The sequence below is a fragment of the Nylanderia fulva genome, unplaced genomic scaffold (genome assembly GCF_048542155.1).
Source record: "Nylanderia fulva isolate GAGA-0341 unplaced genomic scaffold, ASM4854215v1 Scaffold142, whole genome shotgun sequence".
NCBI classification, from domain to species: domain Eukaryota; kingdom Metazoa; phylum Arthropoda; class Insecta; order Hymenoptera; family Formicidae; genus Nylanderia; species Nylanderia fulva.
In genome coordinates this window covers 257,420-271,562 of record NW_028189644.1, presented here as the reverse complement: position 1 = coordinate 271,562, position 14,143 = coordinate 257,420, and the positions used below count along the sequence as shown (strand labels likewise).

Sequence of the window (14,143 nt, the reverse complement as noted above, 5' to 3'; positions counted from 1 at the left end):
TCTCCGCCACCTCTTCGATTCTACCATGAATAATGCGTTCCAAAATTTTCCCTGCCGTGTCAAGCATGCCAAGAGGACGGTATGACGATGGTTGGTCCGGTGGTTTTTTCCCCTTAGGGAGAAGAACCAATTTCTGCTGTTTCCACTTAGTGGAGAAGACTCCTTTTTCCAAACATTTATTGTACATGCTCCGGAACATTTCAGGAGCCATCTTAATGGCCGCCTTCAGCGCAATATTAGGGATTCCATCTAACCCTGGCGCTTTTGAATTTCCTATTTTGGAACATGCTTTCTTCAATTCTTCTATCGTCACCGGCGGGATCATCTTGTCCTCAAGCACTTCCACCCGATACTCAAAATTTGGCCTCTGTGGAAAGAGCTCCGTGACTATCTTCTGCAGTAGTTTTGGGCATGTCGGTGTGGGCATTGCCTTGCCTTTAAGCCGCGACATGACTACCTTATATGGTCTACCCCAGGGATCTTTATCAACTTCCTGAAGTAGTTTCTCCCAACATTGCCTTTTACTGGCTTTTATGGCTTTAGCCAGCTCTTGTCTTGCTTTTTTGAACTGCTCCTTCAACTCTTCGTGGTTCTTCTTCTTCCTGCCACGTTTCTCCGCTCTTCTTGATCGAATGCATTCCTTGCGTTTGGCAGCAATGTCCTCATTCCACCAATACATGGGTGGGGTCCTATTAAAGGAGCATTTACGAGGCATTGTTGCGTCACAGGAATTTTGTACTCGCTTCATAACCGTCTCCGCCTCTGGTATCACATTATCAGAAGCTATAGGACTGCTATTCAATGCCACTTGGAATAACTCTAGGACAAACATGCTAGTTTCCCACTCTATCGAGTTTGCCTTTCTTGATACCGATTTTCTTCTTTCTTGTTTTGTTGAGACCACCCATTGAATTAGTCGGTGATCACTGTGGTTGTACTCTTCTGAAACCTTCCACAATGATTTCGTATCAGGCAGCTGCTAATGAGAGTTAAGTCCACTATTGAGCTCCTCTCCTTTTTCTCATAAGTTGGTTCTTCTCCGGTGTTTAGTAACACAATCTCCAGGCTGGACATTGCTTCCAGTAGTACTTGACCTCTTGAGTTGGTACGTATATTACCCCATTCAGTTGCCCACGCATTGAAATCTTCCGCAATGGCAACGGGATGATGTTTCTTAGCATCCTTGACTAATAATTCCAGGAAGTGCGTGAATTTCTCAATGGTTAGACTTGGTGGAGCATAACAGCTGTACAAATGGATGTTACCTACTTTCGCTCTCACAAATCCTTTCTGTGTGCTATCAATGGTGTCTTGAAAGAGCAAGTTTCCGCAAGCCCAAATGACAGCTTTTCCGGTGGAATCAGCCGCCCATAAGTCAGTCTCGAGCATCTTGTACGGCTCTGAGATGATCACGATGTCGGGCGTTGTCTCTCTTACCGTCTGCATAAGCAGATCCTGTGTCGCTTCACAATGATTTAAGTTGTGCTGAATTATCCTCATCTTCGCTTTTTATTTATCCGCTGGAGTTCTTGTTGATAAACTGCGCATCCTAGGACTACCTGCCATGTGTCCGCAGTTTGCTTCATTTCCTGCTTCAATGCACAAGATACAACGCACATCTTTTGTGCATTGAGCCACTTTGTGCCCACTACCGCCACATTTTAAGCATAGCTTAGATCGGTCTAATCGCTCTTACACTGTTTAGCGATATGACCTATGTGCCAACATTTGTAGCACTTAAGGGGCCTGCTTACCTACCTGATGGGACAGTTAACTAAGCCAATTCGGATCCTGCCTTTTTCTCCTATAATCTTCTTTGCGGCCTCCATTGGTAATTTAATAACCGCGGTCTTCTCTCTTGATTTGTATCCTCTTTTTTTTAGCCACCTTTGCCAAGGGCACCGGCGGTGAGGGCGAGCAACCACGTTTTCCAGGTGTATTCACACTATTGACACCTGTCTTAAAGATGGGAGATGTTTGTATCATCCCATCCTTGCCAGCATTGCTTCTCATACACGGTGTAGGAATATGTCGCTCACTACTGTATTCCTTAAGAGTTTTCAGTGCGCTCTTTGCCATGTTCTTCAATTCCTTATGTAGGTTCTTTTTCTCCTGGATGAATTCCACAAGGGCCTCGATTTCTTTCTTCATTTTGCTGAATTTTCTTTCAGCTTTTTGGTCATTTGTAGTATTAGACGCTACAGGATCCGAGTGACCAAATCCTGCAGCACTGCGTTGTTTGGTGACGACGCCAGGGAGCCCGCTTGCTCACTCCCAACAGACGCCGGTACTAGGGTATCCCTCCCTTGCACCGTAAGTACATTTTATTGGTTGTACTCTTCATGTTTAGTTTATCTTCGGGGGTTCTTCCCCTATGCTGTTTGGTCCGCGAGAAGTATTTTATTTCCTTCAAACCCTCCGAACGTGTTGGAGAAGCACCACACAGGTACACGAGACGCAGATGCGCCTCGTCCCTCCACGATCAGCGAGCTTCCCCTATCCGCCATCTGGGGACGCGTCACGTATAGGTTTCAGGCTCCCACTATGGTGCGTGTGTGTGTGCGCGCGCGTGCGCGCGCGTATGTGTCAAGTTCTTCGCATAAAACGCATACACATGCCTTATCAATACTTTCATTTTAGATTCTTTATGGATCCACATTTTGAGGTGGATGACGGTTTTCTGTATCACAAACGCTTTCAAGCAGCATGTTCGGATATCGCCCTTGTAAGGATATCGAATATTCTCTTTGTGACGCGCATACTCTAGATATCATAACACACTGGTTATGTGTGCACAGGTACCTAGAGTTCGAGCTCCAGACTTACACGTGCAGAAGTGTCCTTGAATAGAAATGCGTTCTTCACATATTTTATCATCTGGTTGATATGATATCCAAAGTTAATGCTTGGTAGCATTTCGAAATCTAGAAAAAATCCTTACTCTTATAAAGCCCAGTTCAGGCACTCTATCTACATCTTTTAACATTTCTAGATGAAATTCTTTATCATCCCTTCGCAGTTTGTCTTGGATGTATGATGGCGCAAGCTTTATTTGATATATTCCAATGGTAAGTTCTTTTAAGTACTCTAAAGTGAGTTGTGAAAAGTCTAGTAGTTGTTCCGCATTTAAGGAAACTTAGAAGAAAATTTAAGGAAAAACTTCCTGATCTTAGTAATAGAAATACTCACTGCTTGCCTACTAGGGTATTGAAAAATGGCAGCTAAAAAACTATTGGAGAGACCTTGACACATTTTACATAGAAACATCAACAAATCCTTTTTACTAATATTATTTCTATACCCATCATTACGTCGCATATTTTCGCAAAAAGTGAACAGCTTTCGAAATTGTTCTTTTGACATAGGACAAAAACATTCAAATTCTTCATCTGACAGACTATTTTCATTGTCGATTCTCTTCATATTGTTAGCGACTTTGCGAAGCCCTTGTAAGAATAATTGAAGTTGGGGTCTTTTGATAACGTATGGCCTATTGACAAATTGCAAATCGAGAAGCAAAGGTTGCAATATATATCCTTCAATGTCCATATGTCGCCGACATGACCTTACATTATCAGAAATAAAAATACCTTGCTTAATAAAAACATCGGCTTTGCACTCTACTGATAATCGATGTATATCATTGATGTTATTGCAAAATAAGCACGTACTATTCCTAGTTTGTGTCAAGACATTAGCCTAAGACAATCAGGATCTTCCTCTAATGCTACAATTTCATGAAGAATCGATTGGTTGCAGTTTGTGCATATTCTTGTCAGATGTGTTACTTCGAGAGGAGGTCTGTTGAAGGAATCTCTTCTCTGAATAGCTACTTCAAGATTCGCAGCATTCTCGTCACCATCTATTTGAGTCATTAATCGTGGGGCAAACCGCCTGTCACATACATAACAACGAAGAACGTTTCTGAATGCCATGCTTTCACTAACACATTTACTTGATTGCTGGTTGAATTATACTTATGCACAGTATGCGTGTTCACATAGTCAAGTCAATGATCAAACCATGCGTAATATATTGTTATTGTATTAGATGGCATATATGTAACATGTATAACAAGCAAGAATTATTTATTTACTTAATGTGAATTTTGTAGTGTATGAAGAGTATGATATAATACTACTAAACCGACTTGTGAATTACACTTATAACGTGCTTACAGTTGTACTTTATAAGGGATTTAAAATATGTGATATTGCGAATTATTACGTTATATTACTGTTAACATAAAGAAATAAATGTTATAAAGAGATATATAACATCCTTTAAAGCTGAAAGATAATGCGTATCTGTTAACGCGTGGTACTAGCATGAATTACTAAAGATATAAATAAAATTACATGAAGTAATAACGATAACATTTACTGAAATTAACATTATATTACGCATGGTTTGATCATTGACTTGACTCATACGTCCAAGACAAACTGCGAAGGGATGATGAAGAATTTCATCTAGAAATGTTAAAAGATGTAGATAGAGTGCCTGAACTGGGCTTTATAAGAGTAAGGATTTTTTCTAGATTTCGAAATGCTACCAAGCATCAACTTTGGATATCATATCAACCAGAAATGAAATATGTGAAGAACGCATTTCTATTCAAGGACACTTCTGCACGTGTAAGTCTGGAGCTCGAACTCTAGGTACCTGTGCACATATAACCAGTGTGTTATGGTATCTAGGGTATGCGCGTCATGAAGAGAATATTCGATATCCTTCGAAATGCTGCTTGAAAGCGTTTGTGATGCAGGAAACCGTCATCCACCTCAAAATGTGGATCCATAAAGAATCTAAAATAAAAGCATTGACAGGGCATGTATATGCGTTTTATGCGAAGAACTTGACACATACGCGCGCGCACACACACACGCACGCACGCACGCACACGGACACAACCAAGGCAAAGAGGGTTTGGAGTCGCTATAAATACTACGGAAGTGACGAACCGTGGAGTCTTTATCTGTGCCTTGGACACACACAAAACTCTCTCTTTCATATCTGCATGTGGGTTTAATATTAAAAAAGTATGGCTTATCATGATATATTCCTGTTGCAAACTGCCATTAGCTGAAACCTGAAACTCATTTTTCCACCCTTTAATGTCTTATATCTCGGAAACTGTCCATTTTTGGGCTTGGTGCCCATGGACACTTTTTATCAGCACTTTATGAACTACATTATCCTATATTATTGTTAAATTTAACTGAGACCCAAAACCCATAAGGACCGTTGCGGGGTCCATTCGGCCAACGATCCAATTTGTCAAATACCGAAATTGTTAAGTCACATCGGCGTTTTATGTTATTATTAACAAGTCCCGAGCACGAGATAACCGATATATTGCCAATAAACGACGAGGCAATGTATGTTTCGTGGCGATTGAGACACGAGGCCGTCGTACCCTCACCGATAACAAATGTTATGATAGCCGCATACACGACTGCACAAGCGCGGCTAAAATTATTTAATTATCTAGAGCGCTTAGACCGTCGTGTATTATATTATGATACCGATTTTTGCATTTACGTGAGTACCGGTGAACCGGATGAATATGAACCTTGTACCGGTAATTTTCTAGGCGACATGACCGATGAACTCGAGAGCTACGAGCACGATAGTTACATCGAGGAATTCGTGACCGGCGGTCCGAAATTTTACGCCTACATTGTGCGAACACCCGACGAAGTTATACACGAAACTTGCAAAGTTAAAGGTATAACTCTCAATTACAAGAACTTACGGCGTGTTAATTTTAATAGCATCAAAAAATTGATATTAGCGACAAAAAAAACACGAGAAAACGAAGATAACGAAGAAGAAAATAAGATAACAATAAATCTGCGTTTCAACGCCATTTGTCGTACTGTGTTTCATGAAATTGTAACGCGGGACGAAACAAAAATATGCGCACCAATATTATATACCATGACTCGCCATTTTGTCGGCTTTTTTTCAAAATCCACCTACTTTCCCTCTACCCTTCCAAAATAAAAATCACCCAATCAGAGTGCTGGCAAGTATAGGTAGAGCCTATCAGACGCCGAAGACTAATGTCCCTATAAAAATAGACTAATTTCCGATGAAAAAATTCTGTCTAGTCACACCCCCTCAGACGTTAAGGCCTCGTGTCCGGACTGAGTTTTGACACCTGCAACAGGGATCACTGACCCTCACATCAGGGGCCATTGTCTGTCACACCATAAAAAACCGTCTAGCACAACAGGAGGTCGGCACCAATGACCGAGGAGTGGGGGTTTGTTTTGACTCACTATAGTGCCCTCACTATATTATTCCTATTTTATTTCAATATGAATATTTTTAATATATTTGTAAATGAATATGTTGAATGTTTTTAGTATATTTATATGTCATGACATAATTCTTTTACTTTAATTTTAGTAGAGGTGTCATTTTCACGGTAGGTTGGTATTCTATTTATTTTTTTATCTATATTTTCTATTTAAAAAAATACACATGTAATATAAAAATATTGAAAATGTATTATACAATTGTATAATATATACAATTGTTTATAGTAGAAAGAAAAATAAATGGAATTAGAGAATGGAATTGTGTCAATTAAAACAAAACAAATCTAAACACGGCTTATAGAGCCAAGCGCAAGGTGTAGGGGAGCGCAAAAAATAACACAATAACTTGTACTATAAACAAGCTTATTCAGTATAAACGTTTCGGTCCTTTCTTTGAACCATCTTTAGTATAATAGGAACATAAAAGTACAAATTATGACAAAGAAACTGTCTCATCACTTACAAACTCTCAAACGCATTACGTATAGTGAGCCTCCCAAACTGTCACCAGCCGGACAAATATCACAGAATAATGAGGTAGTAATAATACCTTCAAAGGTAACCCATACTGACTGTAGCCAGTAAGCCTTTCCAATGGGAGACCCACTACCCACATAGACATAACACACATACCCGCACGCTACCTAACCCGGACGCGTCCGGCGCACGAATGAGGCACGAAAACAAGATGTGCGACTATTTATAGATCGTTGAACAACGGTTCCTTGCCCTTTAGGAAAGGATTAAACCTAATTATATAAAAGCCTCACTAACAACAAGTTTATAACCTTGATTTATGACTCTTTAAGAGAATTTGTAATAACCGTAACCAAGGTCAGAATTTCAATGAATTTGAGGCATATTTGTAACAATGCATATATATGCCTGATGTAGGCACTCAGTGTCTTCCTGACGATTTTGAAACAACATTTCTGAAACAAGTCTCTTCTTCAAGAAAAGCTCCTCATCCAAGATTTCAACATTATCCCAATCAAATTCATGGCTGTCAAGTCCGTGGTCCGTAATAACGGAAACCCGAACGCGTCCGGCGCACGAATTAGGCACGAAAACAAGATGTGCAACTATTTATGAGCTCCCAAAAATTCACAAGCCGGGATGTCCTTTACGAATTATCGTCTCTTCAACAAACACCCCACTACATCGGCTGGCAACATTCCTCCATAAGATTATATATATGTCAATTCCGGCAGCTGACAGTCATGTGAAAAACAGCTTCCAGTTGGTGAGGAGGCTCCATTGTATTGTATCCAGTCTTCGTTACGCTGTATATACCGGGTAACCTGAAAGTCCACTCCGGATGTCTTCGTATCCACGGCACCGCACTAGCCGTTAAGTCTCCGTTACATTGTACACCGAGTAGTCTGTATGTCCTTCCGGAACAATATATAATTTATTGTTGCATTATATAGTCTCAGTCTGATACTACCCACTGGGTGACTTGTAAGTCCCTTGTGGACGATACACCTTTTACTTTTATTAAATAAACAACCTTGTCAAGGAATAAGCGAGTCTGAATCTCTTCTTCTCCCGAATCCTGGAACCGGCAAGTCGATCCGCGGCGTCGGGAAAGGAGCACCGTTACATAGGTAATGAGTTCTTTTTAGACTCAACGTTAGCATTTTTCTCTTTCGGTGGCCATTTAAATGCTTTAAATAATATCAACCACGATGATGGAATGGTCGCAGACCATTCATTTCACAATACGACGAAATACATTTCTGAGAAATTGTTAAACATTTCTTCTACGAACTTTTTATAAAATATTAATATACAAATATACAAAATAAAACACGAAGTCAAAGAAATGTTTATTTGACATCATATAGATAAAATCATGATCAAAACTCGATATAAATTAGTTCAAATTTACTTACTTACAAATAAATCTACCCAAGTGGTACACTCTGATTTTTTTCAAACAGCAAAGAAATAAAGCAGTTGATATAATTAGGAAAGCTAAAAAAGTGTATTTAGAAGTAAAATTATATAGGAACAAAAAAGATTTTAAACAAATGTGGGGAGTGCTGAAAGAGATGTTGAAAGGTAGAGAAATAAATAAAGAATACAAATAAATTAAATGTGGAAATGAGATAATATACGTATAATATAGATGAGATGGCAGATAAATTTAATATAATAGTAGTATAGATTTATTGATTCCCCTTAGGGATACAAATATTGCACAGACTTTACATTCTCTCACACATAAATAATACAAATAAAACACTTCCTTACCACCTTATCTTAAGCTTTCCAGCTTAAGGGGATGCTGGAGGTCTACTTTTACCGGCCGAACCGATTATATTTTGCCTGCACCAAGAAGTTTTTATTGCGTTAATAGAATAACAAATGCTTTTCCACGATTACAGTTAATACAATAATAAAGTAGGAACCTGTCTGAATTTGTGATAAAAAGACAAAAAATTTTTAAATACGAGTTTTTTTCTGGCTTCTCGCGTTACGTCATAACAATATTTGCTTGTATAAAAGTTTCACAATTTATACGTACAAAATAAGACAGGTTCCTACAAAAGATTGCATAAAGGAATATTAGTGAGCTTGCAGAAATAAGTTTAGAAGTCTAATAAAAAAGATCTTGGTGCAGAAATATTTCATTCACATGTGTATGTGCAAAATGACATTTGGGAATAATACAGAGCAGAAAATTAGTTGCGCGATGTCGCGATAGATGGAGCTGCAATCGTGCAGTTAGACAAGGACAGACAGTCATATTATCTTCGTCTCTCTCATGCTGTCTTGTCTTCTGACCACGGTGTGTATACGACCGTGCTTCTGACACTCTCTCTCTCTCTCTCTCTCTCTCTCTCTTTCTCTCAAATTGCTCGTTCATAATTGTATGCGAGTGATTTGAGAGAGAGAAAATATGCTTTCTAAAAATTAAAGTATGTAGATATAATATGCTAATATTATATATATGTGTATATATATATTGTTACGTCCGCGCGCACTCTTCGGGTTATCTCTCAGAAATGTCGCGCGCACTCAAACTCTCACACGCCGGAAATGAATACACTCGCGTAGTAAAGCAATGAACTTTAATATAACAAGCCAATATACCGTAGCGATACAATATAATATAACGTGCATTAATCCTAATGCAATATGTCGGCCGATCAGCTGTCGGAGGATACGTCCTCACCGCACGACAGACAGACCAGAACAACACGCGACGATTAATATAAACAACTTCTTAGCGACGATAGAAGACCCTGATAAAAGATCCTGACGATCGCAAAATACAGGGACGTATCGTCAAACGGACGTAACACGGACATAACAATATATATATATATATATATAAATATATATATATATATACATATATATATAAAATATATATACAGGGTGACCCATTTTAACTTAGGCAGCCAAATAACTCGAAAAATAAGCACACTACGAAAAAATGTTTAGAATCAAAATTTTGTCATTTCGAGGAGGACGTACAATGACGTTAACATCAGCCCCCCCACTACCCCTCCCCCTGGGCGGTGAGGAGGGGCAGGTATGAAATCTTAAATGGGAACCCCTATTTTTTATTGCATATTCGGAATCTTTGGCTAAAAACACATACAATTTGTCTGAAACATTTTTCTCGATTCATGATAGATGGCGCTGTAATCGACAAAATTCAATTTCTTTGATTTATCTTACTGAGAACCCATGCTTACGATTCTTCAATACATTAACAATAAAAATACCACGTTTTCATTGTTAATACTCGAAATTAGTCTTAAAACAAACTTCTCATTATTTTTTATTACTCATTAATTACTTCTCAAGAAATTGCTTTTAGCGTAACCCAGAAATAACGACGTGGACGTAGCAGTTTTTGTTCCCTTCGGGGTGCTTGATTAACGTTAGTCCCCTCGCCTCTCACAATTCGGGGTGCTTGAACGTGTGGTAACCCAGCCAGTGAAGGCAAGGTCGAGTGGTGACCCAACCAGTTAAGGCAAGGTCAAGTAGTGACCCAGCCAGTAAAGGCAAGGTCGTGTGGTGACCCAACCAGTTAAGGCAAGGTCGAGTGGTGACCCAACCAGTTAAGGCAAGATTGCATTGTTATCAGCTCTCTCTGCATAAAGGAGATGCTCAAAGTGTGCACCATTATTTTCTAAGGATAACAGTAATCGACAGCGAAAGTTACGTTGTACATTTTCTAGCATTAAAGGAGCTATAGCTTCACAAGCTCTTTTTATTCTTTCCATCATATTCAATCTTGTCGTTGGAGCTTCACTATACACTGCATCTTTAACGTATCCCCATAAAAAGAAATCAAGGGGGTTCAAATCCGGTGATCTCGGAGGCCACAGAACTGGTCCACCCCGCCCTATCCATCGATTTGGGAACCTTTGATTCAAAAACATCCGTACAATACGAGCATAATGAGCAGGAGCACCATCTTGTTGATATCATAAATTTAATCTAACTGCAAGGGGAACATTCTCTAGGTATGCTGGCAAATCATTTTCGAGAAAGTCTAAATACATTGGACTATTAATTGGACGTTCAACAAAATGAGGTCCAATGACTTGGCCATTGCAACTGCCTACTCATACATACAAACTCCAACGATGTTGATTAAGCACCTCACGATACCAATGTGGATTTTCTGGTGACCAATAGTGGCAATTATGCCTATTGAGACTACCATTGCTGATGAATGTTGCTTCATCACTGAAACAAATATTACTAAAAAAATCTGGATTCTGATCTAACATCTCAAGAGCCCATCTACAAAATTATACTCTGAGTACGTAGTCGGCCTCACTTAATTCCTGTACCAGAGTAATATGATACGAATGGTAATTGACTGATCGTAACAATCTATGTGCCGTAGGTTTAGGGATTTCCAGTTCTCGTTCTATTTGACGGGTACTATAAAACAAACTTCTCAATTATTTTTTATTACTCATTAATTACTTCACATATATATATATATATTGTGTGTAAGTGTGTGTATGTGTATAAACAGGCCTATCTATAATAATTATAATTGATTATAAAGTAAATAATTTTTTGTAATAAATGATTTATATAAAAGTATTTTAGAGATTGAATACATAATAATGCTATTATTATCAAAACAAAGCAGTAGTTAGATAAGAATAAATCATATAAATCATTTATTTATTACAAAAAATTATCTACTAAAACTTTGTAATCATTATATTCATAAAAAATTTTTATATATTTTTAGATTATAAATTTAATTATTTTTACTTTTGTAATGTACAATATTTTTAAAAAATTATTATATACGTGTGCATATATAAAAGAATGCAATGTAGAAAAGAGAGAAGAGACAGATAGATCGATAGATAGATAGATAGATAGGTTGATCGATAGATGATAGATAGTTCGATAGATAGACAGATTGCTAAATAAATCAATAGGTATGTGTATATATTATATATATGTATATATATATATATATATATATATATACAGAGTGTCCCAAAAAGGATCGGAACACTAAAAAATCTCGAAAAGTATACGTTTTACAGAAAAAAGTTTCAGACAAAAGTTATAAAAAATTTATTTATTGATCTTATCAGTTTGACCTTGGACGGCGTTACCAAGGTCAGAATAAGGTCATCTTGAATTTCTTAGATAGAATCCTATAATTTTTATTACATATTCTTGTAGCTTATCTGGAGAGTTTTCCAAAACACTAATAAAATTATTTTTTATGGAGTACTCTTTGATTTATAAAGGCTAACAATTTTTTGACATAAAATGTAAAATATTTTTGTAAAATATTCCATTTTCGGTAATCATATCTTTTTTGCACGGAATAATGAGACCAATGAATTGGTGTAAAAAAACACATAGTTGTGCTTATAAAAAAAAGTATGCTGCTGCATATTGAATATTACATATTCAATTATCTGTTTTTTTTAATAAATTGATTTTTTATTATACTGTGCAAAAAAGTAGGTATGATTATCGAAAATGGAATATTTTATAAAAATATATTTTATGTCAAAAAATTGTTAGCTTCTAATCTTTATAACTCAAAGAGCACTTTATGAAAAATAATTTTATTATAGTGTTTTGGAAAGCCCTCGAGATAAGCTACAAGAATATGTAATAAAAAATATAAGATTCCATCTAAGAAATTTAAGGTAACCTTATTCTGACCTTGGTAACACTGTCCAAGGTCAAACTGATCAGATCAATGAATAGATTTTTTATAACTTTTGTCTAAAACTTTTTTCTGTAAAACGTATATTTTTCGAGATTTTTCAGTGTTCCGATCTTTTTGGGATACCCTGTATATATATATATATATATATATATATATATATATATGTTTATGTGTGTGTTGGTGTTTTTTTTTATTAAAAGACGCGGAAATACATTTACGTATTCCAGGCATATATGTTTCGCCTGGATATGTGAGACTCGACGCTAGCGCCCATACTCACTAAAACCGCCCCTTTCTTCCAGCCTCTGATCCCCACGGAAACCGCCGTTAGGCATTACTTCGCAGGGGGAGGAATTAGCTACCGCTCTCTTTTCTGTTGGCTAAGGTGTTATTTCTATCTTCCTTCTAGCTACTGTCCTTTGCTCTTCTTCTTTCAGTGGAACGCAGCTCTGTTAGCACTTCTGTGGCAAAAGTGCTTGTAGCGTTCCAAGCAGCTTCTGAAGACAACATTGCTTCTGCTATTAACTCTGGTTGGATTCTCTTGTTCAGGATCTTTTCTAATTCATCACGCTGTGGATTGAAACGAGGACACACAAAGAAAACGTGCTCCGCATTTTCAGCAACTCTTGGGCAGGACGGGCACTCCGGAGAATTATCGTGCTTGAAGCGATGTAGGTACCCCCGAAAGCAGCCGTGTCCTGACAGCATCTGTGTAAGATAGTAGTTGACCTCGCCGTAACTCCGGTTTAGCCAAACATCAATCCGAGGTATGAGACGGTGCGTCCATCTTCCCTTCTCTGCAGCATCCCATTAATGTTGCCATCGTGCGATACTACGTTGCCGCTCTTCTGTTTTAAGCTTCTCAGCGCTCAGTGTGGTTGACCTTCGATGGTAAAGGGCCCGTCTTTTCTCAGCTAGAACTCTAAGTGGCAGAGTTCCGGAAATGACACACACTGCTTCCTCAGATATTGTACGGAAAGCGCTGGCTACTCTTAAGGCACTCAGACGATATACTGGTCCAGCCTTTCTCCATAATTCTTGAGTCTCGAGAGCGTCCGCCCAAATGGATATTCCATATGTGAGCACTGATGTGACTACTGATGACAGTAGTAGTCTTCTGCTCTGCTTTGGGTCTCCGACGTTCGGCATCAGTCGTGCTAAGCTAGCTCTCACTATTGACGCTTTGGAACTGACGTGTTCGACTTGCTGTTTGAAGTTAAGTCGGGCATCAATCATCACTCCCAGATATCGGATAAATGGTTGCGATGTGATTTCTTGTTCTCCGACTTTCAACTTAATCGCTTCTACTGTTTTCCTGCTGGTGATGAGCACTGCCTCAGTCTTGTGTTGAGCCAGTTGCAGGTTCGCTGTGTCCATCCAACGGTTAACTCGCTCGAAAGTGATATCGAACATGTGGTTAATCTCGTCAAGGTGTTTGGCAACGATCACTACGGCTACGTCGTCTGCATACGCTACGAGTTTGACGCTTCTTGGCAGTGTCAGCCTTAATAGACCGTCATACATAATATTCCACAGGAGCGGGCCAAGAACTGAACCTTGTGGTACTCCTCCAGTAATATCATACTCCCTCGGGCCGTTCTTCGTGTCATACTTCAGGACCCTATTC

At 38.4% G+C, this 14,143-nt stretch overlaps 2 protein-coding genes across 2 annotated transcripts; both read right to left on the bottom strand.

The window, feature by feature from the left end:
* Window positions 1-912: 912 nt before the first annotated feature.
* Window positions 913-1,500, bottom strand: LOC146724236 (uncharacterized). The gene has a single exon (XM_085480323.1). The coding sequence runs from the start codon at window positions 1,498-1,500 to the stop codon at window positions 913-915; it is 588 nt and encodes a 195-aa protein (XP_085336449.1).
* Window positions 1,501-12,921: 11,421 nt separating this feature from the next.
* LOC146724235 (uncharacterized) lies at window positions 12,922-13,224 on the bottom strand. The gene has a single exon (XM_085480322.1). It carries the CDS (start codon window positions 13,222-13,224, stop codon window positions 12,922-12,924), a length of 303 nt encoding a protein of 100 aa, XP_085336448.1.
* Between the last annotated feature and the right edge of the window lie 919 nt (window positions 13,225-14,143).